Source organism: Coffea arabica, chromosome 11e (assembly GCF_036785885.1).
Source record: "Coffea arabica cultivar ET-39 chromosome 11e, Coffea Arabica ET-39 HiFi, whole genome shotgun sequence".
In the NCBI taxonomy this organism is placed as follows: domain Eukaryota; kingdom Viridiplantae; phylum Streptophyta; class Magnoliopsida; order Gentianales; family Rubiaceae; genus Coffea; species Coffea arabica.
Window position 1 is genome coordinate 57083282 of NC_092331.1, and position 26329 is coordinate 57109610.

At 37.0% G+C, this 26329-nt stretch overlaps 2 protein-coding genes across 6 annotated transcripts; one reads left to right on the forward strand and one right to left on the reverse strand.

Annotated features, from left to right (window-relative positions):
- Nucleotides 1–8775: 8775 nt before the first annotated feature.
- LOC113716897 (SUPPRESSOR OF GAMMA RESPONSE 1) lies at nucleotides 8776–13881 on the reverse strand. 5 transcript variants are annotated; one of them, XM_027241439.2, is made up of 6 exons: nucleotides 13648–13881; nucleotides 11400–11541; nucleotides 10584–10770; nucleotides 10000–10481; nucleotides 9212–9676; nucleotides 8776–9099 (listed from the first exon to the last, which is right to left on the reverse strand). In XM_027241439.2, exons 1-6 carry the CDS (start codon nucleotides 13653–13655, stop codon nucleotides 9025–9027), a joined length of 1359 nt encoding a protein of 452 aa, XP_027097240.2. In that variant the 5' UTR covers nucleotides 13656–13881; the 3' UTR covers nucleotides 8776–9024. The 5 variants fall into 5 exon arrangements, with proteins under 5 accessions (XP_027097240.2, XP_027097242.2, XP_027097241.2 ...); XM_027241441.2 differs by having other exon boundaries at nucleotides 9272–9676; nucleotides 13648–13879; XM_027241440.2 differs by having other exon boundaries at nucleotides 8776–9150; nucleotides 9272–9676; nucleotides 13648–13877.
- A 1408-nt stretch (nucleotides 13882–15289) lies between these two features.
- LOC113716715 (transcriptional repressor ILP1) lies at nucleotides 15290–22457 on the forward strand. Its single transcript, XM_027241118.2, has 6 exons — nucleotides 15290–16675; nucleotides 17038–17205; nucleotides 18886–19565; nucleotides 20392–20650; nucleotides 20754–21043; nucleotides 22101–22457. Exons 1-6 carry the CDS (start codon nucleotides 15398–15400, stop codon nucleotides 22291–22293), a joined length of 2868 nt encoding a protein of 955 aa, XP_027096919.1. The 5' UTR covers nucleotides 15290–15397; the 3' UTR covers nucleotides 22294–22457.
- Nucleotides 22458–26329: the final 3872 nt, after the last annotated feature.

The window sequence follows — 26329 nt, forward strand, 5'->3', positions numbered from 1 at the left end:
TTCATTGAGTCTTAGTAATTCTTTTCATTTTCTCTCCTTTGATATTATGTGTTATCATTTCTGCTGTGGATTTTTGAAGATGGAGGACTAGTTCATCAGCCAAACTTAATCAAGCTATTGTAGGATGAGGACATGCTCACAAAATTGGGTAGCTGAAGTCTAATTCACATTAATCTTTACCTTCTGGTGATCGGCTAATCATCTTTATTTGATCATTTCTTTCATCAGTCCTCATGGAGGTTGACTAGTTTATTATCCTCACAATAGTTCACATTCATCGCAGTCCTCAACGTACACAAAAAACAATGAAGATAATGAATGCTTGGATATTTAAGCAATAGGGAACTGGTGATGACCAAATTGGGAAGATGTATGATCGGATTCTTTAGTGCTAGCTCAAAGTTCATATCAACTTCAATTTGCAGATTTTTCTACTTGTATTTTCGTACCTGAATTATTCGAATATCTGGATCCCCAGATTCAGAATCAGATGAGCAGGACTTCCAAGTTTCTTCCCAGAAATTAAAATTCAAAAATCCAGATCTTTGGAAGACTTTTTTATTTCGTTTTATTTTGGTATTGGCATTGGATTGTTTTCTTTCCCGCAAGAAGTAGTACTAGTACTTACCTGTCGTCCAAATTTAGAAGCTACCTAAGCCATCCAACAAGTACCAGAGAAAACAAGGGTGGAAAAATTTGTATTCGTTTTATTAGGCTTAGCCAGTCAGGTTATAGCAGATACCATACATATTACACTTAATTTTGCAGGCTTTTTTTTTTCAGAAAAGAAAGTAGTTGATATTTCTAGTAGATTTATGCTCTTTATTTCTGCGCATAAACTTGAATTAAACTCTTGACTGGTGCAAACAAGTAAGGGAAAAAAAAATATAGATTATCTTTAATTAGCAGAACAATGACTAAACCTTTTTTCTTTATATATAGATTTTGAGCGAATTATTAGCAAAAACCTAGAAATAGTAGTATTATTTCCTGCTGTTTTAACACTTTCTGATTATCATGTAGGCCCTATAATCATTTAAAGTGATAAATGTTGTGATCTTACTTTCCTAGTTTCCAATCCAGTCAAACTATTTACAAACTTTTTGTACTCTCAGGAAAGCAGGTCCAAAAAAGACACAGAGTATCTTATATATTGCAAAGTATGTTATTACTTAATTGTTACATGCTTAATTAACGATTTTGATTGTCGTCTTGTGAATTGCAGGTGCAGCAAGAAATTGACTTAAGACACTAATTGATATATTTCATCTGTTTCTTTTGTCTGCTTTTGATAATTGAGGGTTTGGTAGCTACAAACATGAAAATTTAGCTAATTAAGCTTTAATAATTAAGTTGGAGATTAGTTAGTTTGTGACAAGGTATTGTCTTGATCATCTTGTCTTCAACCAAACCTGCATTAGTGAATTTCAAAGTATTGTAGTCGAAGAAAGAGATGTTGGCCCAACCAGACAACGCCACTGACTCTTATGCCAATTATGTTAAATCCTGTGATTAATGATTATCCTATCCAAGGGACATTGGAGTCAAACCTTCATTTCATTAACAATTGTGGGTAAGGGACTCCAACCTAATATTTACATGTGCCATGCATATTATATAAACTGAATTATTAAGTAGTAGTAGTAGTAGTAGAATTGAAATAATAGCACACAAAATTAATTAGGATAAACAGTCAGATATTAACACTTCAAACTATATATGCTGAACTCTTTTTTTTTTTTTTTGGAAAACAATAATGGGGTCATAGGACTATAATGTTCAGCGTGTCCCCAGAAATTAATTTATACTGCTCATCTTGTACGTCTATTTTTCTCCCCCTAAAGTTGAAATGATTTCTTTTTGCATCTAGCTCAAGAAATCAATATAGTTAGTCTTAGGAAGTAGAAACTTGAATTTAGTAAAGTTTCTGAAATTTTCAGAAAGTAGAATAAGTGTGCAATAAAGATGCTACTTTTTTCTCCAATGACCCCCTAAAAAAACAACAAAGAAAAGAAATAAAGAAAAAGAAAACAACAAATTAAGAAAAGTGCAAAACATAAACTTAATAGTGTCTTGTATGGAATTCTCCTCAACCAAAAATTTGGACACCGTTATAAGCTTATAAACATTCTTGGAATTAATCACAGAATTCAAGTCATTCTCATTCATCCTTGTGCTATTTATTTTTCCTTTTCCCTAGAATAATCTTCTTGGAAGGTATTCATTATTCTCTTTTTCTTTTTCCATTTTCTCCCAATTATTCAGCTAGAGTTGGGCCAACAGGCGCTTAACAACAAAAAGAAAAACTAGTGCCAGAACCAAGCTGCGGAAAAAAACAAGATAGGATAAAAAGGAACAAAATATTTGTATTTTAGTGATCGTGAGGTGCCACATTAATTAGTTGTTCTAGTTGAATTAAAACTTAGGTGATAGTGACGAACTAAAAATAATGGATATCAATTGTCCTGTTTGTTTAATTTTTAGTAACATTATACACAAAGTCTAAATTTCAATCTGCAAATTTACTATTAAAAACTTGATATTTATAAATTAAAAAAAATTAATCTTTTTAAAATAGCGTAAGTGAAAGGGTTCGAATTCAAAATCTCGCATTTACACTCTTTTATTTTTAAATAAAAAAGAGTTATTATACTAGTGCTCTATATATTATCAAGAAACGTGCCATCTAAAAACATACAACATAAGAAATATCGTTCATCTTCTGTTTATTGGATGCCAAATCAATTAAATGCCGAATCAAATTTTGATGTAAGATGGTTGATGTTTCATGTTTCTTGAAGGGCTTGTGAGATTTATGATTAAAACGTCAACTTTTATGTTTAAATTCATCTGGAATCAAACTTACAGCGCGAAGCTTACTGCGTTTGCCATTCTTGCGGCATCAACATGATCTGATCTGTGATGATGTTACTAAAACTGTTCTTTTCTTCTTTCCCCTTCAAAAGAAAAAAGATCATGTACAGAAAGAAAAGGTGAACAAACAAAAGTGCTGTACAAGAAAAAATAAAGAATGGCAAATGGGGTGAAGGAGTTGAAACAGTTAAAAGTCCAAAACTGAAGTGGGGCAAAGATTGTCAGGCTGCACAGGAGCTGAATCGCTAATCTAATATTCTGCTGTCGGCCACATAACAATTGCCATCTCATCTCGTCTCTCAGCTAAGCCAAAATTGAGGTGAGCTCAAGAAATGGAGTGATGGAGCCAACCCCCGACACAATGTGATCAGTCAAAATGGCAGCCTTATCCACCCCCACGTGCATTTTCTTATCTTCAACCCCACCACCACCACCATCCCAGCCCATGAGGCAACCACCACCACCACCACCACCTCCACAACGACCATGACCTCCCTCCCCTTTCAAACCCCCCCAGTCCCCACTCCCTGTGATTCTTTTCTAATCATCAAAAATCCCCATCAAAGTGGTCCGCCCGCCTACCCCTCCCTAGGCATATAGATTCTTCCTATGTAGTACTCGTATACTTACTTCCAGTATGGACTTGGACTAACATGCATACATCATCACTGCTAAAAAATTTAACCGATATATCTTCAAAAAAGAAAGAAAGAGAGGAACGTAAAAATTGTTTCAAGATTCAGATCAACTGCTATATGCATGTATATATGTATGTTTGTGTGTGTATATATATATATCTTCTTGTACTTGGGATGCAATAGACGTTCAATGCCAATATCTGACTAAGATAATTCATATCTCCTTCGTTACGTACGCTTGAATGGATGATTGGCTTTGCAATGGATGATATATCTCCCAGTTTTGGAGTCTAATCTTATCACCCGCCAAGCATACATGCTCGCCCGTTTGTAGATACATCTGGGTGAATTGATGCGTAGTTTTGGTAGGTAAGGTGAGTCAGAGTTGATAAGAACAGCTGACTAACGAGTAACTGGGTGGAATCATAATTTACGTAAATTAAATGGGTCAGAAAGGCAATTAAATGATAGGTCTACGCGTGTCAATATTTCTTCCCCTCCCATGCGACCCTTTGGCATAGATGCAAAGGAAGTGGAAAGCCTGGAAGGGGTTTCGATGAGCTTAGAACTTTGGAAGGCTTTGGTGGGCATCATCACTTGAACTCATTTCTCAATTGTTTCTGTCAATTGTGCCCGCAATTATTCGTTGTGAGAAAGTGACTACAGATGGGAGCACAGTGGGCGCTTTCATGCTAAAAGAATGTGGTTTTGTCCACCTCCCAAACACGCCCCCCCTCCCAAAACCCCCCATCCCTACAGCAATTACCTCTGACTTGAATATAAATTTAAATCTAACAAAGAAAATGAAGAAAAAAGGGATTATGTGATAAATTTCTTGTAATAAAGAGTACATGATTACCTTTTTGCTGGTTAGATTACTTTGATCGTTAGTCATGAGGATAGTTTGTAGGTAGGTTTCATCAACGTAAAGGGTGATTTGTTACTTACCTCTAATGAGAGGGGGGTAATTGAAATTTAGCCTGGAATGAAAGGAAGGAGAAATCAATCATGCAGAGTCTATATCTTTTGATTTTTTATTCTTGTGAGAGGATTTAATATTGAGAATCGAGAGGCCAATACATTGCGATAGAAACAAGAGAAGAAGAAGCCAGAAGTGGTCCATTTCCACATGGATTAATTTAACTCTTTCGGACTTGTGGCATTAGGGGTTCAGCCTAGATGGTGTCTTATTGGGACACAGCCACTCATGCAGCTCTCTGCATTGCTTCTTTCGGTGCTTTGAACTTTGAAGGCTTGCTTGCTTCATGATGGTCAAGACACTAAACTATAGATGTAAAAAAAAACACTCTTTTTTTCTTTCCAACCTCAATGTCCTCCTTGTCCACCTCCAATAATATATCTATCTAAATCGATCTGTGTGGATGATTGCTGAGAATAGTAACCTTTTGCATTATATGATCAAGCGTCTGCGTGTACATGTGTGAATTAACTGTACTGTAGGATTCGGCCGTGAAGATATATGACAAAGTTTTGCAAGATTCAAACGACTCATGATTTGAAGTTAGAGTAACAATCAATACGAAAATGAGGGGAAAAAAAATGTTATTGCATGATTACGAGTATTGAATTTACGTGACAAGATCCAATTCACAGGGTCCCTCCATTGTGATGAAAACATTGCATTTCACCTACATTTGCTACTATTTGACATCTACTCCTAACTCTTCTGCCCAGTGACTAGCAATGGGGGTCGCCCTTCTTAACTTTGTTTTTGCTCATAATATTTTATAGATTTTTTTTTTTTTTTTGTAATTTTCTTTTAACTTGTCCTCCCTCCGAGTCCGAAGGTATTGTTTACCTTACATCTCTTGCCTTCTTCCCCTCCTCCTGTAACTTGACTTTTTGCCTAAAAAATGTTATTGTCCTTCTCTTCTTTAAATTGCTGCCCAAAGTAAAATATACTTATAAACTACCGCGTTATGTCAAAGAAATCCTTGCTAATTGGAGTATCTTTTTGTGCATGTATTGTGTACAAGTTAATCAGTAAAGATTGTCAAATAGATGGAACATTGGGTGGGGTTAAATCAGTTAAGAAAATGAAATCAATAAAGTTATGAACTTTCACAAAACGATCATTCTAGCTGAAGTTAAAACGGATGACACATTTAGTATCTACCCTATTCTGCACATCAATTATTTTATCTGCAGGATAGGAAAATCGGGTGTTACATGGAAATGCTACAACTCGTTATCCAACTTGAAAATACCATGTAGAAGATAACTTTAAGTTCACCACTTAAACCACTCTTTACTCTCAAGAATCGAAACTGGTAATCCTAACATGGCAAATAGTGTGTGCGTGTGTGCGTGTGAAGTAGGCAGAAGCAAAAGGGTCCTGGAAAGGTGGAACTGGAGTGGGCAATGTTGTGATGAAAAAGAGTGTAGTTGCTGGCACATTTTGGTGAAACTGCCCTATGTCGAGTGCTTTATACCGCGTTCCTTCCCACACCATCTCAAACAAGGAAAAAGAAAAAGAGGTACGAGACTTTCAGATCAAAGTTTGGTGATTCTTGAACAAAAGAGACACCTAATTATGACCCTGCCTCAACTTCTTTTTATCTTGGAAGAAAATTTTAAGTGACGAATCAAATGAGCATCCAAATCTTTAGAGTGCATATCATCATACTTATTTATTGTCTATTATTCGCTCTTAGAATTATGATAAAAGAGAAAAAAATTAGATGATCGTTCGTTTCCAAAATTCAATTTAACTCGTACGGACATTAGTGTGATCATGAGTTTTCTCGTTCAACTTTTAAACCTTTTCTTTTTTTCTTTCCCCCGCTAAGTACTATTCTACATTTTGTTGATTCGATATCTTCTTTATTCAAACAAATATTTGGCCAGCTATTCATACAAAAAAGAAGAAGAAGAAAAATTACTCCGGCTTGAGCATGCTGCCAATGTAGGAGTGGAGCGTGCAACATATGATGTTCTACACCCCGAAAGTCCCAACCCCCACCCTTTGAGAGGGCACAAGGTCCACAACCGCACCCACCAGGCAGAGCAATTACCAACTCTGCATCCTAGAATGACTACTGCTGAAACCGATCATGTTAAGGCTAGGACCAGTCGTTTCTAAAATCCATTTATAGGCCAACCATAATATGACCTGTAAGGTTCTTAGGTTCAATGAATCCTTCATTTACGTTGATGGGACATATGAATCCATCTTTGTTCCAATGAAATAATGGTTGACATGATGCTGGAATTCTCGAGTTCTCCGTTGAGTATTCCATTGAGGTATATGTACCGTAAGGTCCGTTTGGTTCATGGGATGACACAGAATAGTATTTTTAAACTATGGGTATATATATATATACACACAAAACAGACAGGCGCGATCGTGAGTACTAGAGCATGATCTAATTCTTACTACATCATAGTGTCTTTGGAGTACATTAGCCCTTTTTACTTTATCTCTCTATGAAGAATAAATTATCCTTACTTAAAGAAAATAATGTCAGCAGATACATGGTAGTTTCCATGAATCCATTTTTAGACAGAAATTATTGAGAGCTATAGGGAGTTCAAAGTTTCATGAGCTGCGGTGTGGTGCCAGATTGTATAAGGGCCCCATGTAGCGATTTTATGTTGGACTGGTGGTTGGATCTTTACAAACGGGTGTGAACAGATCGTTCAGCCATCAGTTCTTAATGCTGTTCCTGACTGAGGGACCAAAGCCCAGAGTTTGCCTAACAAGGACAAATATCATAGGCCCAACAATGGGCTATTTTTATTTTTTATTTTTATATTTTTTTAGTGTGAGTGGGAGGACTCCAACCAAGTTTTCAGAAAAATTCCTAGACTTTCACAGTGGGGATGTTTCACTTTTTTTTTTTTTTTTGTGATGTTCCCTTTTTTTATTTTTTTTTAATGGGGGATGTGGAGAAGAAGCAGGAATGAAATAATGGGCATGAAAATAGAGAAATTTGACTAGCAAGTGACAGTAATCAATTGTCTTAACTATTGGACTAAGGTTTGATGATTAAATGAATTGTGCTCTTCCGCTGTGTTCCATTTTGCAGGCTTCGTCATCCAGAACTTCGAGCCGGGTATAACCTTTTATGCTGGATCCAAATGAGCCACCATGACATGTAGCTTTCTAAATCTGGACGAAAGGAGCAAAATTATCTGTCTGGGTTTGTATTCTTTTTGTTCTTTAATTTAAGCCAACTCAGGCCCAACTATGTTTCATTTATCACTCCTTCAAAGCATGGCATCAAAAGCTTTTGCTTGACATGCAAATGAGCTTTGTAATGCCAAGTTTTGAATGAACCAAGCAATCAACAAACAAGTTCGTATTTGCCTTGTTTGAGTTCGAAAAAAGTTTAATCGTTTAATTAATCAATTGATTTCGAGCACAAAATTAGACTCCTGCAATAATTTAGCCGTCCTCTCTTCCCCTCCCCTTCTGAAATCTGGCCGTATGATTCGATCGTGACCAAATCTATTTACACGACAAAATCCGATTGAAAAGGAGGACGAAAGTGTTCCGTTAATCCTTCCCTCTTCCCCCCACCCCTCCTCGCGGCATCACCTCCACTTTTCCCTCTCTCTCCTCCCTTACATTCCCCCACCACCTTCCTTTCTCCACATCGGTTCCTTTTCTCCTTTACCCCCGTCCTCCCTTCCTTGAATCTAGCAGGAATGAACGACCAGGTTGTGACCAAATCTGGTCACACAACAAGATCCCATGGGAAAGGAGGGTGAGGGTGTGAGGAGAGGGGAAAACCAAAATAGGGAACGTGGGGAGGCAAGAAATAGAAGGTGAAGTGCTACAAGAGGAGAAAAGGTGGAGAAAAACAGAGGGAGGATAAGGAAGGTGAGGTGGTGGAGGAGGAAAGAAAAAAAAAAAAAAAGGGAGTAACAGAGGAAACAGTAAAAAATGCAAATTATAAAAATACTCCAAATATATTTTAAATTTTAAAGACACGTAAAATACAATTGCACGGTAAATTTTTACCATACAATCCTATAGTATAATTTTTATAAAATATCCCAAAAAATGTCTAATCCATGCCAACCCATAGGTCTACATATGATGGTATCTATAATTGTAAATGAAGTAAAACTTGATAACTCTCACCCCTAAAGAGAAGCCACCTTTCCATTTTCTCCCATGGTTATTGGGCGGCAGAGCCAAACTTTCAAAACCATGACCCTAATCTTGGTCTTATCTCGATAAAAAGAGAGAAAAATACAAAAGAAAATGCATAACAAATAAAAAAAATGTCAGAAAAGCACATAAACCACATCACATTTTAGTTATGATAAAATGAACAAGAGCATACCCATCAAGTGACAATTGTAACAGGTACAAGGAAGCTGTCATACAAACTTACGTTCAACTGAGAAGCTAGTCAAAACATGGGCTACTATATGGGCCTATACATCATTCAAGTATTCTGATTCAAAATGAACATTTTTAGCAAGAAGCTTCAAATTGACAGCCAAAAGTCAGTGGTCCTTTCTCTCCATTCCGTGCTTGTCAAGTACCGTGCTCCTCAATGTCAGCAGATTTGTTTCCACCCCATGATATAAAACTATCCTGAGATGCAAATTCCTGCAATTTGTTTCCACCCCATGATATAAAACTATCCTGAGATGCAAATTCCTGCAAAGCACTTGAAACCTTGAACTAGAACTAAAGAAGGTGAAGGCAGTAGTAAACTAACCAAGATAAAGTAGACCATTAATATAATAATATGAAGCAGAGAGAGGAGGCTTGAACTCACAAGCTGGCTCAACCGGAAGTCAGGAGGTGTATCTAGCTCCAGGTTTACTGGATCAAGGACCAGATCTTGGCACTCTTCTAAATCTTTCTTCAAATGTTCAGGTCCTAAGTGGGCATAATCAGCAAGACGAGGTTTGGGTTTTAATTCTTGCTCATTTTTATCTCCATCTCTGTTTGGAGATTGGCTCCGTAGAAACTCATCACATAAAGATAGTGCTTCTACAAGTTGCTGTGAGTCTAGCAAGTATTGTGATTCACTATCCCACCACTCTCTCTTCTCACCAGCATCATTGTCGGTTTTATCATCCTGTTGATCAGCAAGATCCACAGCAGAGACGGGATCTTCACAATTGGGCTGGTCGCTTGGAGGTCTAACCTCATCTTCCATGCAAACCACACCATGATGCTACAGAATAATTAACAATCACTGAATGATAGATAATACAGATGTTAATAGAATTTCTAATTCTCCACCCTGGCAAGAGTCCTCTACCATAGTCATATTGGTGGTTGTGCTACCCTGCAAACTTCTTTTTTTTAAAGTTCATAAATGAGTATAAGATCATTACAATGAACAAAAAATGATGTAACAGCCACACAACACAAAGGTGCCTTTGATTGGCGGTCATAAGAAACAAAATGAATGGCAAATACTAAACACCCCCATCCTTCATGGTATCTGGAAGTGCCAAATAGAAATGATTTTAAACAGGGAGGACCCAACTTTACCTGAGCCGCTGGAAGAACAGATTCTTGGGCATCACAATCAGGGAAGCGGCTTTCAGTACGAGGTGGTTCAGGGGTCACAGACTTGGGAGTAACAGGATCTACCTTGACAATCGAGGCATCATCTTCTGGAACTTCTACTTCAGCCTTTTCATTCTGCTTGACCTGTTGCTGCTGATAAAAGACCTTGGAGATAACATATTCTCCCTCCCTTTCATCTTCCTCTGTACCGAGGTGATACTGGTGCATCACCCAATTAGTCTTCTCTGGCTTGCCACCTCTTACTGGGCTAAGATACAGCACCATAATTTTTTTACATCCTTTTTGTATACAATCCAAATGAACAGCCTTTGTCCGACCAGTCTTATGCCAACGAACATCTCCAGAACTGTCACCGAGTATCTTACGACGTTTTCTAGTTCCAGTATTATAAGCTTTGATTGCCCTGTGAAAAAAGTGTGCTACACTCCCATCCTGTTTAACACCTAAAAACCACTACTTTAAAAGATTGAAGTCCAAAGAAAACAAATACAAACCAAAGCATTAAAGTGGAATTATTAAGTCTTGTATATGTAGACATAACCTACCAGGCAAATTTTGAGGATGAGTATAGCAGATTCCATCATCTTCATTAACAGTTGGAATAAATTCTTCAATAAAAGGATGGGGCTTCATATTTTCAATACCAACTTTTCCAAGTAAATGCCAAATAATTTCTTGATCAGATGGATCAAACTTTACCCCTCGCGGTAATCCCGGCCACTCTTGGGTGACCTGAAAAAACAAAGACAGAAGAAAGAAACAAACGATTTTCAGCTTTTAGTCTCCAACTGCTCCTATGCACTTTTAATATGAGGAAAATATCTTTTGGAAAACTGGCAACTAAATGTTCTGTTCATCTCACTAATATGTTTTTGCTCTAGCAAAGCAAATGGGGGTAACCTTCGACACAGCCACATGGGACAAATATGCATAAAAGCATAACAAAATTTTAACGAAGCTGAAAATCAGAAAATCAATTCATCCTGCCCCACAATTATTGATTTATTTAGTTCATGGCATTAAATGCTCATTCGTCATGACTATAGAGAGAAACTTAAAAATAGCAATGTCCATAGGCTTTCTCTTACACAAGTATTTTTGCATTTCAACCACACACCAAAAAGAACAATACTGATTATTAAATAATGATCCAATGAAGAAAGCACAGGCAAGTAGAAAGAGATGGGTCACAGATATTAAATATGATAATCTTTCTTCTCAATTAACCACTCCCAGAAACTAATTTCCAACAATAAATTTGTGTTTCTGATTAAGAAGCAACTACTGCTGAAGCTTGTTCCAGATAATATGATGCACATCCATTTTGAGATGTGCAAAAATTTATGAGAGAAGAAATATACATCACTATTGTCAATGACATGCTGACAATTTGGGCAAGTTTTTGTAGGATTGCTTGTCCAGTTAACTTGTTGCAGATCACTTGCGCCAGATGCACTCCTAATTTTGGTTGCAATTCTGTTACTATCAACCAGCCACGATGGTCTGCATAATTTCACGAAATAAATCAAGTTCATGCACTGAACAGCTCGAAGGCTTAAGAAGTGCCAAAGCAGATGAGACCCATAAGAGTAGAGGATATTGACACGGAAGTAAATATTAGACCACATATAATTAGGATTCTATAGCATACAGAAAATATAGATTTGAAAAGTAAGCAAGCATAATTAGCAGCACAGGAAAAATGTACATAAGATTTCACACCAATTAAAGCATAATCTTGCCAAACAATAAACACATTTCCCAAATAATATTTCACTTGCATCATAAACACATTTCCCAACCCACCTTTTTATATTCCCAATCACCTTTTTGTCTCACATACATCACATCACAAAAAGTGCTACAGTAATTATTCCAAATAATACTCTATCCAAAAAAACCCAAAAAATCATTTCACATTCACTACATCTGGATTTGCATTTAGAGGAAAGAACCACACTTAGAAGCACAACAAAATCAGTGGGAAGATACTTTGCTCCTCTACTAAATGCATATCAATTTTGAAACTTTTCTTAACTTCATCCTTTAATAGGCAGCACAGAGTAGACTTCTCCAAAGAAGTTGTTTTTACCAGCCAGAAATAAATACATCCATTGCTTATTATAAATAAAAAGCTAATGAGGTTTATCAGAAGTTATGTTATGAATATATATATCCTTTAAGGAGCTACCTGCATCCAAAAGAATTATCTGCAGGCTTAAAATTTAGGACTACAGGAGTCAACAAAATAATGTCATTCTTTTAGATGTTTTTCTTTTCAGAAAAATAATTACACTCCATTAAGTATTAGAAATTTTCTTGAATAACATTAAATATCTAATTCATGTGATCGTGCTAAGTTTTACTCAAGACACGTCAGACCCCTTACCTGAAATAATGGCCCTTCTCTTGCAAATACAAATCGTGTTATCTTACTTTGCTCATTTCCAAACATAAGTATTATGGAATGTTGGCCCCTTTCTCAAGATGAAAAAAAAAAAGAAACAAAAGAAAGATGACAATGGAGGATATTCTCCTAATAACATCCGTTCCAACAACTGAAAATGGGTATGGTTCATATCGATGTTTGAATGTGATAAAAATTGCATATTTATACGATTTTGACTTGAGCCAGAAAGCCTTTGCAGACATCCTCAACTTTCTCAATCACAAAACAAACACAAACCTGAATTAGTTGACTTCTTGTGTATTACTGAATTTAATAGATCAATATACTCAAAACTGACTACATTCACCCATTAAATGAATAAAAAATAAATAAAGGAATAAAAAGGGGCAATCACAACTTCTCGACTGTAAAATCCAGAAAGCAAGAAAATCAATCCCCTGAAAACCAGCAGGCAAATATTCCCACATTGACCATTCAACGCCAGAACCAGCAATTCTTTTCTAGCTACATGCAGCTCTAAACGTCTTATAGGAAAATCAAGCACCAAAACTCACCGCTATCATCGAAAACTCACATGATATAATCACATCCACATATATCTCCAACTGCAAAAAATAGATCTTTTACGGAGGTTGCAGCTTACACTCACAGTAATCACAAGTTTAATTTTATATTTTTGTTTTATAGCCTAATCAGATTTTTTTTTTTTTTTTTTTTTAATAAGTGGGAGGCCTTGGGTGCAAGAACTCCTACTTACAATCCCCCATCCAACCCAACCCTCCCAGCCATAGCCTAATCAGATAAGTTAAAAATAGTTAATAAACAAAAAACTTATTTCCAAGTAGGAGGCAGATGGCGGAGTTGGGAGGAACCATCGCTTTATCAGAAATACTCAGAGTACAAAACCACCACCACCATCATTTCCCAAAAAAAAAAAAGGCTTCACATGATCTTTCAGGCTAATCCACAAAATGGGTAAAGCTGATAAACCAAAACAAAAACAAAAACAAAATCCGTTCTTTCATCAAAACCACAAGACCCAACTCAGAGTTGACCTAGAAGATTCAATAGATACTCATAAAGATTCAATCTTTGCACTATCTACAAGTCAATGTGTTCAACAAAATCAAGTCTATGGTGATTTTTCAGTAAACAGCACAAGAGGAATAAAAGGAAGGAGACCACAAGCAGAGACTTACCGAGCCATGGGAGAATGGATGTGATCAAAAGCAGCAAAAAGTGAAACAAATGCCCCTTTTCTTCTATTATTTAATGCTTTGAATTCCTACTGTAACTAGTGCTTCTACAGTTCTCCACCTAGTAATATATTAACTGTTAAAGCATCTTGGGAATTTCCCAAATAATAGTAGTGTAGTTTAGGAGGTTTCACAAAGTGTTCTCGGTTTTCCTAACCATTATATACCGCTGTGTGCTTCGGACGCATTTTTTGGTGAATTTTGAAATTTGAAAGCGTGTCTACTTACTATTGCTTTGAGTACGATGTTGATAGTTTGACCATTGACTAGACAACATGTGATTAATCACTACCTACAGAAAAATGGAATTGAAAGTGGAAAAGGCAATCAACCGACACTTTAGTAGGAGTTTGGCCACTGATTGTTTCATACCACATTTGTTTGATTTATGTTCATCTCAATAATGCTAAATTCATTGTTGCCTTTTTTTCTTAATGCTATTTTACATGTAAACATGTTTTCGACAACTGCTAAATTGATTGTTGCGGTATTTTTTTTATAGATTATTCAAAATAATCTCTTATCTACACACGCTCTCGACCGTTCCTAAGAATATAATGTTTTATTTATGAGGGGAAAAAGTCCAAATTGTTCAATACTTTCCCACAAAATACTAGCAATTTGATAAAGTTTAATGCTTTGTTCTAGATTGTTAGGTAATACCACAAGAATCGAACGTGTAAAGAAAAGCTCAAAGGTAGATCAAATTACTTGATCCTTTAAATCAAGTTCGTTCATTTTCTATTTTCTAACTCATTAAACAAATCATTAAGTATATCGTTAAGTTTCAAACCTCACTAGAGTTTGGTTTGATTAACATAAATTTTGAAACATATATATATATATCAAATATATATACTATATATAAAGTTTGAGAAAGGAATTTGGGACTAACATTTATCGTCATTTTATGAACCTTCTTTTTTATTCTTATAAAAACTACTTTTATTTTAACTACCTATAACCACTCATGACTATTTACTTTTAACTATTTAAATATATGTTTTAAACGTAACTATTCCTACATATTATAGCTACCAATATAAAATTATTTTATAAAAAAATATTTAAAAGATTAAAGTTTGTTTAGTAATAACAATTTTATTTAAAACATATAACCGATAATATTATGTAGTTTTTGATTGCACATGCATTAGTGTGTATTGAGTAATAGTTTAATTTACTCAAACTCAGTTCGATAAGAGTTCGATTCAATAAATAAACATATCAAGTTTAAACATAATATTCTTTCTTTGAGGAGAGATTGAACATAATTTCAAGTTAAATAATAATAAACAAATAAGCTTGAACTCTGTGACTTTAGATCAGTAATGTAAATGATTTTAATCAAATCAAACACTCTTTTTAAAAAAAAAAAAAATCGTTTACACCACTTATCTAAAGTGGATACTACTAAAGCTATTGGCAGTGGGCTGAGTGTGACGATTTTTTTAACGCAAGCAATTATAGACTAGCCCATAGCGTTTAGAATACACAAAATTGGTCAGTTTGAATTCCAAACCGACACAAAATAAGCCCCGCATAGTCAATCGCCCATAAGCCCACAACAAGCTCTATTAGGCTGACCACTGATCCACTGCCAAATTGCCACCTAACACAACTTGGCTCCGCTCTGCTCCCTGCGCAAAAACTCGGGGGGGAAAAAAAACCGCCACAACTCCGGCACCGTACGATGAGCAGCAAAGCCCGTAATTTCCGCCGCCGAGGCGGAGATGGCGCTGACGACGACGAAGACAACGACAAGAGTACCAAGACCCCCACCACCAACGGCTCCACCACCACATCATCAAAACCCCAATTCAAATCCATTTCCTCCGCTTCAAGACCGAAAAAACCGGTAACTGCAGTTCCCAAAAGCCGCCTGAGCTTCGCTGACGATGAGGAAGCCGACGCCGACCAATTGCCCATTAAACCTCGTCCCTCTTCATCAAACTCTCGTCTCTCCAGACCCTCTTCTTCTTCCTCTTCTCATCATAAGCTCAGCTCGTCTAAAGACCGAATTGGGCCTCAAACGACGGCGTCGCTACCTTCCAATGTGCAACCCCAAGCTGGAACTTACACCAAAGAAGCCCTCCTTGAGCTCCAGAAGAACACTAGAACCCTCGCCTCTTCCCGTTCAGCCCGGCCCGAACCTCCCAAATCGAAGCCCGAAGTGACGCCCACTGAGCCCGTTATCGTATTGAAAGGGCTAGTGAAGCCAAAACCGAATATGGTTGACGATGCAGATGGGGAAATCGAGAATGACGAGATGGGTGTTGAGCAGCAAGGCGATTTGGTGAGAACTGAGAGAGATGAGGCAAAGTTTAGATTGGGTTTGAGAGGGAAAAGTGAGGTTTCTGGGGGAGTCATACCAGACCAGGCGACAATAGACGCGATAAGGGCAAAAAGAGAGAGGCTCAGGCAGGCAGGGCCTGCAGCCCAGGATTATATATCATTGGATGGAGGAAGTAATCATGGTGAAGCCGAGGGGTTGAGCGATGAGGAGCCAGAATTTCGAGGGAGAATCGGGTTTTTTGGAGCAAAAATTGATGGTGGGAAGAAGGGCGTGTTTGAGGATTTTGAGGAGAGAGTAACGGCAAAGGATAGCGCTGTTCTTAATAGCGACGATGAGGATGAGGAAGAATTGGAAAAGTTGTGGGAAGAGGAGCAGGCAAGGAAAGGTTTGGGATTAGGAAAGAGGCTAGATGATGGCGTTAGTGTAGGAGTCAGTAGTAGTACTGCTGGTGGTAGTAGTGTTAATGTGCCTCAGAGTGTCCCTCAGCAGAAATTTGGTTTTCCAATCGTGGCCTCTGGTAGTGTATATTCTTCAGTGCAGATTAGTTCTGTTGATACTGTTGGTCCTAGTATTGGGGGTGCTGTTGGGGGATTGCCTGGATCAGATGAAATGCCGATATCACAAAAAGCTGAGCTCGCTAAGAAAGTTTTGTATGACAATGTGAAGATGCTTAAGGTATGCATTGGCATTTATTCCTAGTGTTTGTTTTGAAATTTGATTACTTATTCTTTGTTTTATAAGTTTAAGTAGGATTTCTTCTGGAAATACAGCATTATCAGTTTAAGTTGTAAATTAGTTGTGAGATTACCATTGCAAGTAGAAAAACAAGAATTACTGGATAAAGCATTTAATTAATAGTTTTCTGCTTCTGTCTTGACCAGTATTAATTTGGACATTTAGAAGATATTTGAGTTTAATACCAATATGTTGCTCTGAAGAAAATGTTCATTGGTGTTTACAAGTTTTATTTTCTTCCCTCTGTTTATGTAGTGATTGCAACTGATCTGTTATTGTCTTTTGACTTGTCTTTTTCTTAGGAGTCTCATAAGAAAACAATGGATACATTAACAAGGAATGATGAAAATCTATCCGCTTCACTGTTGAATGTCACCAAGCTGGAAAATTCATTATCTGCTGCTGGTGAGAAGTTCATCTTTATGCAAAAGCTTCGTGAGTTTGTTTCTGTTATATGTGACTTTTTGCAGGTACGGATTATCTGATTTATCAATCTCCAATTTATTTTGGTGCCCTCCATAGTTGCCAAATCTTAACGTGATAGATCAATTATGTTGTTCTCTTTATTTGTTTTGCTACTGTCACTGAGCATAAGTGACCGAAAGTATGGAGAATCTGTTGTCCTAGCACCCGCCATCTTTATTTTTCTGTATATGTTAAATCCTGCTGTTAGTTATTAGGAGCTTTGAGGTTATAACTACTTAGATTGCTTCACTTCAGCCATCTTTAGATTCTCTTCCAATTTTTCTGTCACTGTATAGATCCAAGTAGGTTTTGGTACTGAAGGATCTATAAATATTGTTATTTTGGAGTTCTTAACTCATATGTTGGTTTACTGCTTTGAATCATGTTGTTTAACGTGCTACTTTTGTAATTTTGAAGATAATTTTATCAATTTTGGAACTTTCAGATTTTCTAGTGTCTTTTACATGTATGCTCTGTTAGTTGACGTATATTTAGTTCTTTTCTTTATCATCTATCAATTAAGACGATGTAGATGAGGTTGCGTTCTTCTCATGGCAGTACATGCTATTTTTTCTCTTTCTAAATTCAGGTGGAATTATGAACTGAGGTTTATAATATGTAGGGCAGCAATTGTGGAAGAGTTGGTTATATAGGTTGTCTTGTCTCCTTTAGTGTGATGATGAGCATGAAAGTGGCATATAGAGAATTATTCTTTTTCAAAGAATGTCTCAGGGACCCATCTGATGGTTTTTTTGACTGCTTAAATTTTGATGATTCTGGGTGTCAATTGTATATTCACCTCTTTCCTCATTTAGTTTCAATTTTCTTCTGTTGGCTTTGGATAATGTTCTCCTGTTTGGTATCATTGCCATTGTGGATTATCTGCTGTTGTAGTGCTCCTCGTGCTCCCAATATTCATGCATACATATTCCTCCTCACTTTGAGCAGTAATACAGACACTACCGCTTGCTTGTGAATGAAGTCATTGTGCAATACATAGATAGAAGAAAGTTTTTTGATCCTCAGTTGTTTTTCTCAAGTTGAAGAATATCTTCATCTGTGCTATAGTGTTATTTTGTGAGTGAGCTGTGTGGATTCATACTGGATGTAAATTTGAGACTTCTCTTTTGGTTTATGTGCTATTCACTCTGTTACATTTTATACGTCACTGTTTTGGTTTGTGTCAAAAAAGTTTCAAGAAAGTATATAAAGCCTAACTTGACCCTTTATACAAATCCTAAGAAATAATCGTAGGAGGCATGTTGCCATGATAAATAACATTACAAACCATCTCTTAACTATGGTAGTTGTGCCTCATGTAAAACTTCAAATTCAACTAACAAAATAGTGTTGTTCAATTGATGGGCAATAATGGGAACAGTTGCTTTGCTAGCTGATGTATTTTTGTCAAATTCTACTTTTCTTAAGTATGCGCAAAGTTGTCAATGACATATAATGTGGGTTGGAGAAGAATGCTATGGATACTCTAGGGTTTTCTGGTGTAACATCTTGCCCTTGCCCTGGTTACATGTAGGAGTTTCCATGACTTTCCTTGAAGGGCTTTGAGCATTTTGTTTGGCTGTTTTCATCTTTTGTTGCTTGTTCTTGGTCTACTCTGCTAGATAGTGTTTTCTAAATGTAACATTAATGTAATTTTGATCTGATATTAATCTTGCTCTTTGCAGCATAAGGCTCCTTTTATTGAAGAACTTGAAGATCAGATGCAGAAGCTTCACGAAGAAAGAGCAGCTGCAATTCTAGAAAGAAGAATCGCTGATAATAACGATGAAATGAAGGAATTAGAACCAGCTGTGAGTGCAGCAATGTCTGTTTTTCGTAAAGGTGGAAGCAGTGCAGCAATGATAGAATCAGCTATAAGTGCTGCTCAGGCTGCATCTGCAGCTGCAAGAGAATTAAGAGACTTACCTGTGGAGCTAGATGAACTCGGCAGAGATTTGAATCTGCAGAAACGAATGGATTTAGCTAGGAGGGCAGAGGCTCGACAATACAGGAAAGCTAAGTCAGATTCAAAGAGATTGTTGTCCATGGAAATTGACAGTCCTAATCAGCCAATGGAAGGGGAATCAAGTACTGATGAAAGTGACAGTGAGAGTACAGCTTATCAGTCAAGTCGTGATCAGTTGCTTCAGATTTCTGAACAGATCTTCAGTGATGCAGCTGACGATTATGCTCAACTTTCAGCAGTTGTAGAAAGGTTTGAGAGATGGAAAAAGGAGTATGCTTCAAGCTACCGTGATGCTTATATGTCACTAAGTGCGCCTACGATTTTCTCTCCTTATGTAAGGCTTGAGCTTCTAAAGTGGGATCCACTTCATGAGGATTCAGACTTTATTCATATGAAATGGTATGGAGCGTCCAGTTGAAATTTGGCTGTACAATTTGAGCAACACTTTGATTAAATGCCTTTTTGTTTCACGATTCACTCTAGAATATTTTGCTGACTCCTGGCAAGGTTAAGGTCTCTGGGACCCGCACAATTGTGCAGCTTCTTGCTTCTTCTTCTTCTTCTTTCTTTATTATTTTATTCTGGCCTTCTTTGTTTACCCTTTTTTCCGTGAATCATGTCATTTCATTTATACATTATTTATATCACTAATATTTTTTATTTTTCTTGGGTCAACGATGAAAAAATTTTAAACAAACAAAATCCTGTTACAAATTAGCCAAACCATGATAGTGTAACTTATAGATGTGTTCTTATTTTTCTGTTAGATGTAGTACTTTCATATCGTGGAACTTGAATGTCCAGTAACTATTCTTTTTGGTGGATTTGCTGGTCAACTGAATCAAATTACCTCGAGGTTGAAAATTTTTTCTTGGCTTGACCCGCATGGTTGCAACTGTAGTAGCTTTCTAGCTTCAAATATACAGTGGCTGTTGTCTGTAATTCTGCTGTCCACTTCTAGAGCAGGGCAATAATTTTAGTGGGGGTTGTCTCTTTTAAATGCTCGTATCATTTAAACAAGCATGGTGGAAATTTTTTGTGAGCTTGATGATTTCTACCAGTTAGCCATGGTTAGGTAGACCACTGAATGCAGAGATAAAAGAGTATGAGATTATTGACTTCACTTTTGTTGTAACGTGCTAATGAAAGAGAATGAGATCTTTTTGTTTTGGCTTTTTTTTTTTTTTTTTTATGATGCTGAGTCTATCATCTCTCCTACTTTCAGGCACTCCTTGTTATTTGATTATGGTCCAGAAGATGATGCTGACGCCAACCTTATTCCGGAACTAGTAGAGAAACTGGCAATTCCAATTTTGCATCACCAGTTAGTATACTGCTGGGACATGCTTAGTACACGTGAAACAGAGTACGCTGTTTCTGCTACAAACTTGGTCTTAGGATATGTTCCTCCATCCAGTTTGGCACTTGGGAACTTAGTAGCTGCACTTCGAGACCGCCTGGCTGATGCTGTGACCAATTTGATGGTATTTCTTATCTCCTTTTTGGATTATCATTTGCAGAGTATATCAACTAGTACTTGTCTTTCCTTAAATATTATATTCTTACTAAAAGGATATAAGTTTATAGGTGCCAACGTGGAACACACTTGTATTAAAAGCTGTACCAAACGCGGCAAGAGCTGCAGCGTACAGATTTGGTGTGTCTGTTCGTTTGATGAAGAACATATGTCGATGGCATAAGGTTCTTGCAAGGCCAGTATTGGAAAAGCTTGCTCTGGATGAACTGTTAATTGGCAAGATTCTTCCTCATCTTCGAAGCATTGAATCAAACATTCACGATGCAGTTACAAGAACAGAGAGAGTTGTTGCCTCCTTAGATGGGGTCTGGGCTGGTCCAAGTGTTACTGGGGATCGCAGGTACTTGTTTCTTCAAGTGAAAAGTGTCATTCTCTTGGTTTAAAATGGAAGTATGTCTAAGATGCTACTGAAGAATTGTGAAAGAAGCTTTTAAGTTAAATTTTCAAGTTTTACCAAATCTTAGGATCACAGAAAAATAATTCTTAAAGTTGAGTTTGCTTTTGAGATAGCATCTTTGCTTGATCTCACTTGCTATTTGGTCAGGCACGATTGCAAAAATATGATTTACATATTTATCCTTGCCACTACAAACAATACAGACCTACATGCTCCTCCTGTATCAAGCCTGAAATTAAGGTGGATTTAGAAAATACAATAGATAAAGGGAAAAGTGGGGAAACATAGTTGCCAGTTTGCTTGGGTTTTGTAGTGGCTTAGTATGTGGGCAATTGCCTCTCTCTATATACAGCATTCACTAAGTGTATAAATTGTAGCAAAACTTTCTGTTTGTGCTGAAGTGACATATTTCAGAGGGACAGATGGTCTTACGTGGCATGGGTATTTAGTGTGTGGAGGAGGTAGAGAGGAAAAGTAGGGAAGTTTGGTAAGAGATGAAAGCCTTGTGAAATGCTAAGCCAGGAAAAGCCCTGTGTTCAAGCATATAAAAGAAAGTTAACTTTATGGGCTAATATCTGTATCTGGATGGTTTCATCTCATGAGGACCCTTCTGAGTCAATCCTTTTAATGAAAATGATTAGAGTTGGACATGATTCCAACTTGACATTCAAAACTCTCTGAATGCTCACCCTAAATTGTCCAGTGCAACCTTGAGGTTCAAGGTCATTCATTCATTAAAATGTTTTTTTTTTTTTTGGGATACTATGTTGCCAGTTATTTAGTTCTCTATTTATTGCATGTGGTACGCGCATCTTTTTCTCCATGGCTTTCAATAGCATGTGGCTTTCAATGGCATGTTGCATGTAAATTAGTGATGAATTTTTGAAGGCCTTGCGTTGTCACCTGACTAATTTCCTTTGCCCCATGATACAAGTCAGCAATGGACTGTTACCCTACTTCTCATATGAGTAAACTCACTGTATCCTCACTATGCTTGTAGCCCAAAACTGCTGCCACTGGTGGAATTTTTGCTATCACTTGGAAGGACGCTGGAGAAGAGGCATGTTTCTGGTGGGATTCAGACAGAAACTGCTAAACTTGCTCGCCGATTGAAGAAGATGCTTGTGGAGCTAAATGAGTACGACCAAGCTAGGGCAATATTAAGAACCTTTAGTCTCAAGGAGGCGTTGTGACTCCCTTATCTCCGATGTCTAATTGTCCCTCTTGCTCCTCCTCTGTCTAATGGTTCCCCCTTGCTTGTACATTTAATGGTTTCAAGGACTTGGGGAGCTAACATCAGCTCTTGCTTAGGAAAGTTCATAAAGCACAATTTTGAAAAGAATGAGATTCCTTGATACACCGAGTTAGCATAGTCTTTGAATTAGATGCCCTTGGCCCCCCCTCTGGTGGCCCAGGTAATGCATTTTGTGTTACGTTAGCTTATGTTTTGCTTCGAGCTGAGGCTCTGGTGCCCCCTCTCTTCTCCATCAGTATGAAAACCCTATGAATTATTGGTTTCGTGTTATAGTCACGGAGAAACCAAAAGATGAGCTCTTATCAAGAACCCCAATTCCGGCCCCTTTCGATTCGTCGTCTTTCTATCAAGATCCATATGAAGTATCGATTTCACGTTTTGTCTGGACATGGAAGGCCTTTTCTTTTCTCGTGTATTCTAATGAGAATGCAGCCCTTGTAACTTTGTTTTTAAGGTTCGGCAACTGGAACTTTTTGGTGGCTCTTGCGGATTGTTTGGTTAATTAGCAGATTTATGTTTGTTTTTTTTTTGGGTTTTTGGGGGTTGGGGGTCATAATAAACTTCCGTTTTGAGCTGTCTTTTAGAAAAGATTAGGGTTTCATTGAAGAAAATTTCCTAATTTTTAATATCTCAGTAAAGTGCGAAAGGTGACTAACGAGTCTCTTGTGTCTATCAAGATGGGATGTATTAACAAGCAGGAATGATTGGGACTACATGAATTCGGGACATAAAAAGTTAAACGACCGACAAGATGTCTTCTGTGACCGATAAAATTTGAGGAAACTTTCCGGACGGTCCATAAATTTTGTCTCTGTGCAGTTTTGGCCCCTCAACTATGTATTTCACAAATAAGCCCTTGAATAAAAAAAAATTTAAGAACTTTTTTCGTTAATTTTTACCATTAGAGGTGACGGAATTGGGGGCAAAATTGAACAAACAAAAAAATCAACCCATGAAAACAACCTAAAAAGTCTGGTTGACTAATTATTTCATCAAATTCGAGCTAGAAAAGGTAAAAGAAAGAAGAGAAAGAAATATTAAACTCCATATCATATATTAGTTGACTTAATATAGTTGATTTTTAATCAAATAGAGGGTTGATTTTTTTGTTTGGACTTAATATAGCTCAAAATTGAGAGAAGCCCTTACATTACGCATTTTTTTTTGTTTAAGGACTTATTTTTGTAACAATTTATAGTTAAGGGACCAAAATCGTTCAAAGCGAATAATTTAGGAGTCCGTCCGAAAGTTTCCTCATAAAATTTACACTAACGAGTGCCTTGAGAGAAAATCTAGCATAGAATGTTAGAAGTGCATCTTACAAAAAGGAGAATATGTGAAAATCGTTTAGGAAGCTCGCAAAATCGATTTCTTGTACATCATGACTAATTATGTTTGAGTGGCTGTTTAGGATCCAAACATTCGCCGAGAGCAAAAGGTTACAGTTGGAAAGGGGAAGGGATCGAGCAACAGAAATTTGTTGAAAAATTTAGGAGGCTATGAAAGAGAGATCATCCAAATATTCCTAAAATAAATTTCCACAATTTAGCTGCATCTTCCCCGCATTAAGACAAAATTGTTATCCAGTATCTACTAGTTTTAGCCAAGGCAGGCCCCAATCTGCACTTATTTGCATTTTGAGCCAAATACTCCGACTTTGCTCATAATCGTTCATGCCCCCTATTTCTCTCCTAAATTTGTGGTTGTGGCTCATCCCCTCCTACTACTAGTACGAGGATTACAACTTGCATCATTTTGATGGGGTGCGTTGTGAATTGTCGTCAGGCTGGATGGATATATGGGACATATTCACACGGCACCAACCAAAACATTACAAGTCAAGACATTGTTTGATTGCCAGAAGGCAGTCACTATTTTTGTTTCGATTTTGCCTCCAAATAGCAAATTCACATGCACTTTGACGTTAGGAGATGAGTAGGTGCCCTCGTGCAAGATTTAGCAGCCATGCAGACCACCGGGAGCAAGGGTAGATGCTTAACCACTTTTGCTCCACTAAACACCCAAATTAAAGATGTCTGCAAATGTAAAATAAAAACAAATAATAATAAAGGAAATCTAAATCTTGTTGAACTTGACTTAGTATACACTGGTAAGAAAATGAGAAAAAAAGGAGACTGTTCAAAGAGGAAGAAAATTTGTATTTTGTTGATTTTGAGACCAACAGCATGTGGAAAGGAAAGATAGATAGGTCGAAAATGAGAAGAAACCTGCGCATGTACTTAGAATGTTAGGTACTAGGAGGTTGAAATTGGCTAACTCTTGCATGTAGAGTTGATATCAGTAGCCAACTGAATAGTTAGGTGTTTGGAGTTCTTGCGGAAATATGGTGGTTACAATTGTACGGGATGCTGGGCTTTCAAATCAATCACTCTTGAACCGTAGTTTTCAGATCACAGGTTGGATTTACAGACTTAAAAGGACTTCAGCAGTGTAAAGTGGAGCTCTAGCTGTGCAAGAAACTCCCAAAACGGGCTGTTGAATTTGTAAGTCACCATTGATTAGAAAGGAGGCTGGACCAAGAATGAATGAAAGGAATATCTAAATGAAATATAGGAAAAGAGGATGAAATGTCTGCACAGTATATAACTAGAGCATCTGAACAAAGATAAAGCCTATGAATTGAAGCAAAATAATTGGGAACTTGTAGGCTCACCTGGATATACTTTCCCTACTTTCAATGAACTTTATGAGTATTTTTTTTTCTTCTTTTGGCAAAATTATCGTTTAATTAGGCAGGGTAGAAGCATTTGCATGTCAAACTACGGCGCATTTGGATGGTAGGAAATGAGGCTAATTGCTTAGATTATAGGTAAAAAAAAAAATGTCTGCCAAATGCACCTCTGACACGGGCTTGTTCTTATTCTATACGTGCCGTACTGACTCAGCACTGCTGAACCATTTTGGTAACTTTTGATTTTGTTTTTTACTTCTGAGAAGGAGTCCCAGCAGTGAAGTACCCAAAATACCCCTGCTTAAATGCTCAATTAGACGTTTGATCGAAATTATAAGGTGGCGCCGCCGCGGAGTTCCTCAATTGGAACCGATAATAAGTATAGGGATTAAATTGGTCAAAAAAATTATGTAAGGACTAAATTGACAGTAAAAAAAAATATAGGGACTAAATTGGCCATTTTTCCAATATATTATTTTCATGAAATAATTCTTCCACTTGTCCCTACCTAAAAGTTTACTTTAACGTCATATCAATTGGACTCCTAAAACGCCAAGTTTTAGTTGGTCCATTCAGATACATGAGCTTGTCCCCTCGTCTCTCTTCCAACCAGGATAATGTGGAGGCCAAGATTCACACGATCTTATAAATTGATAAGCTACCTACCTCTCTGTGGAGGAAGATTAGCTCAAGGTGCAGATTGCAAGGATAAGTACGGAGGGGGTCAATTGAAATGACCTCAATTATTAAGGGCCAGAGTAGATTTAATCTCTTTTTCTTCTGTTTTTTTTTTGGGTGAGTAAAAGTAAAAAGTGATCAGTTACTGAGAGCTTGATCCATATATTTAATTTGAATAGCATAGAGGGCCAAACTTGAATCATTCCTACAATGAATTGTTGAAGTAAAGATATTTATTAGTGCTTGTATTCGATTTAATCAATATTGTTGTTGGGATGGAAAGCAAAGGATGGAAGGAGAAGCAGAGCCAGCCAACGTACTTAATGAATCATTGTTGTTGATATACATATACTTAAATTAATGAGACAAGCCTCAAATTAAATACAACGCACTTATCTTCTTAAGTACGTTGCGTTGCCACTTAACTAACTAAAAGTAACTCATCCATTTGAACAGTAAAACATCTGACAACGTCAATATGTACTTTCTTATCATTGAAAACTAGTAAATTAAACTCACATTACGGTCCAAAAACTTTAATCAGTCAGTTGAGATTTCAATTTCAATCGTTGCTTGGCAGCCGATTAAATCAACATATGCAAAA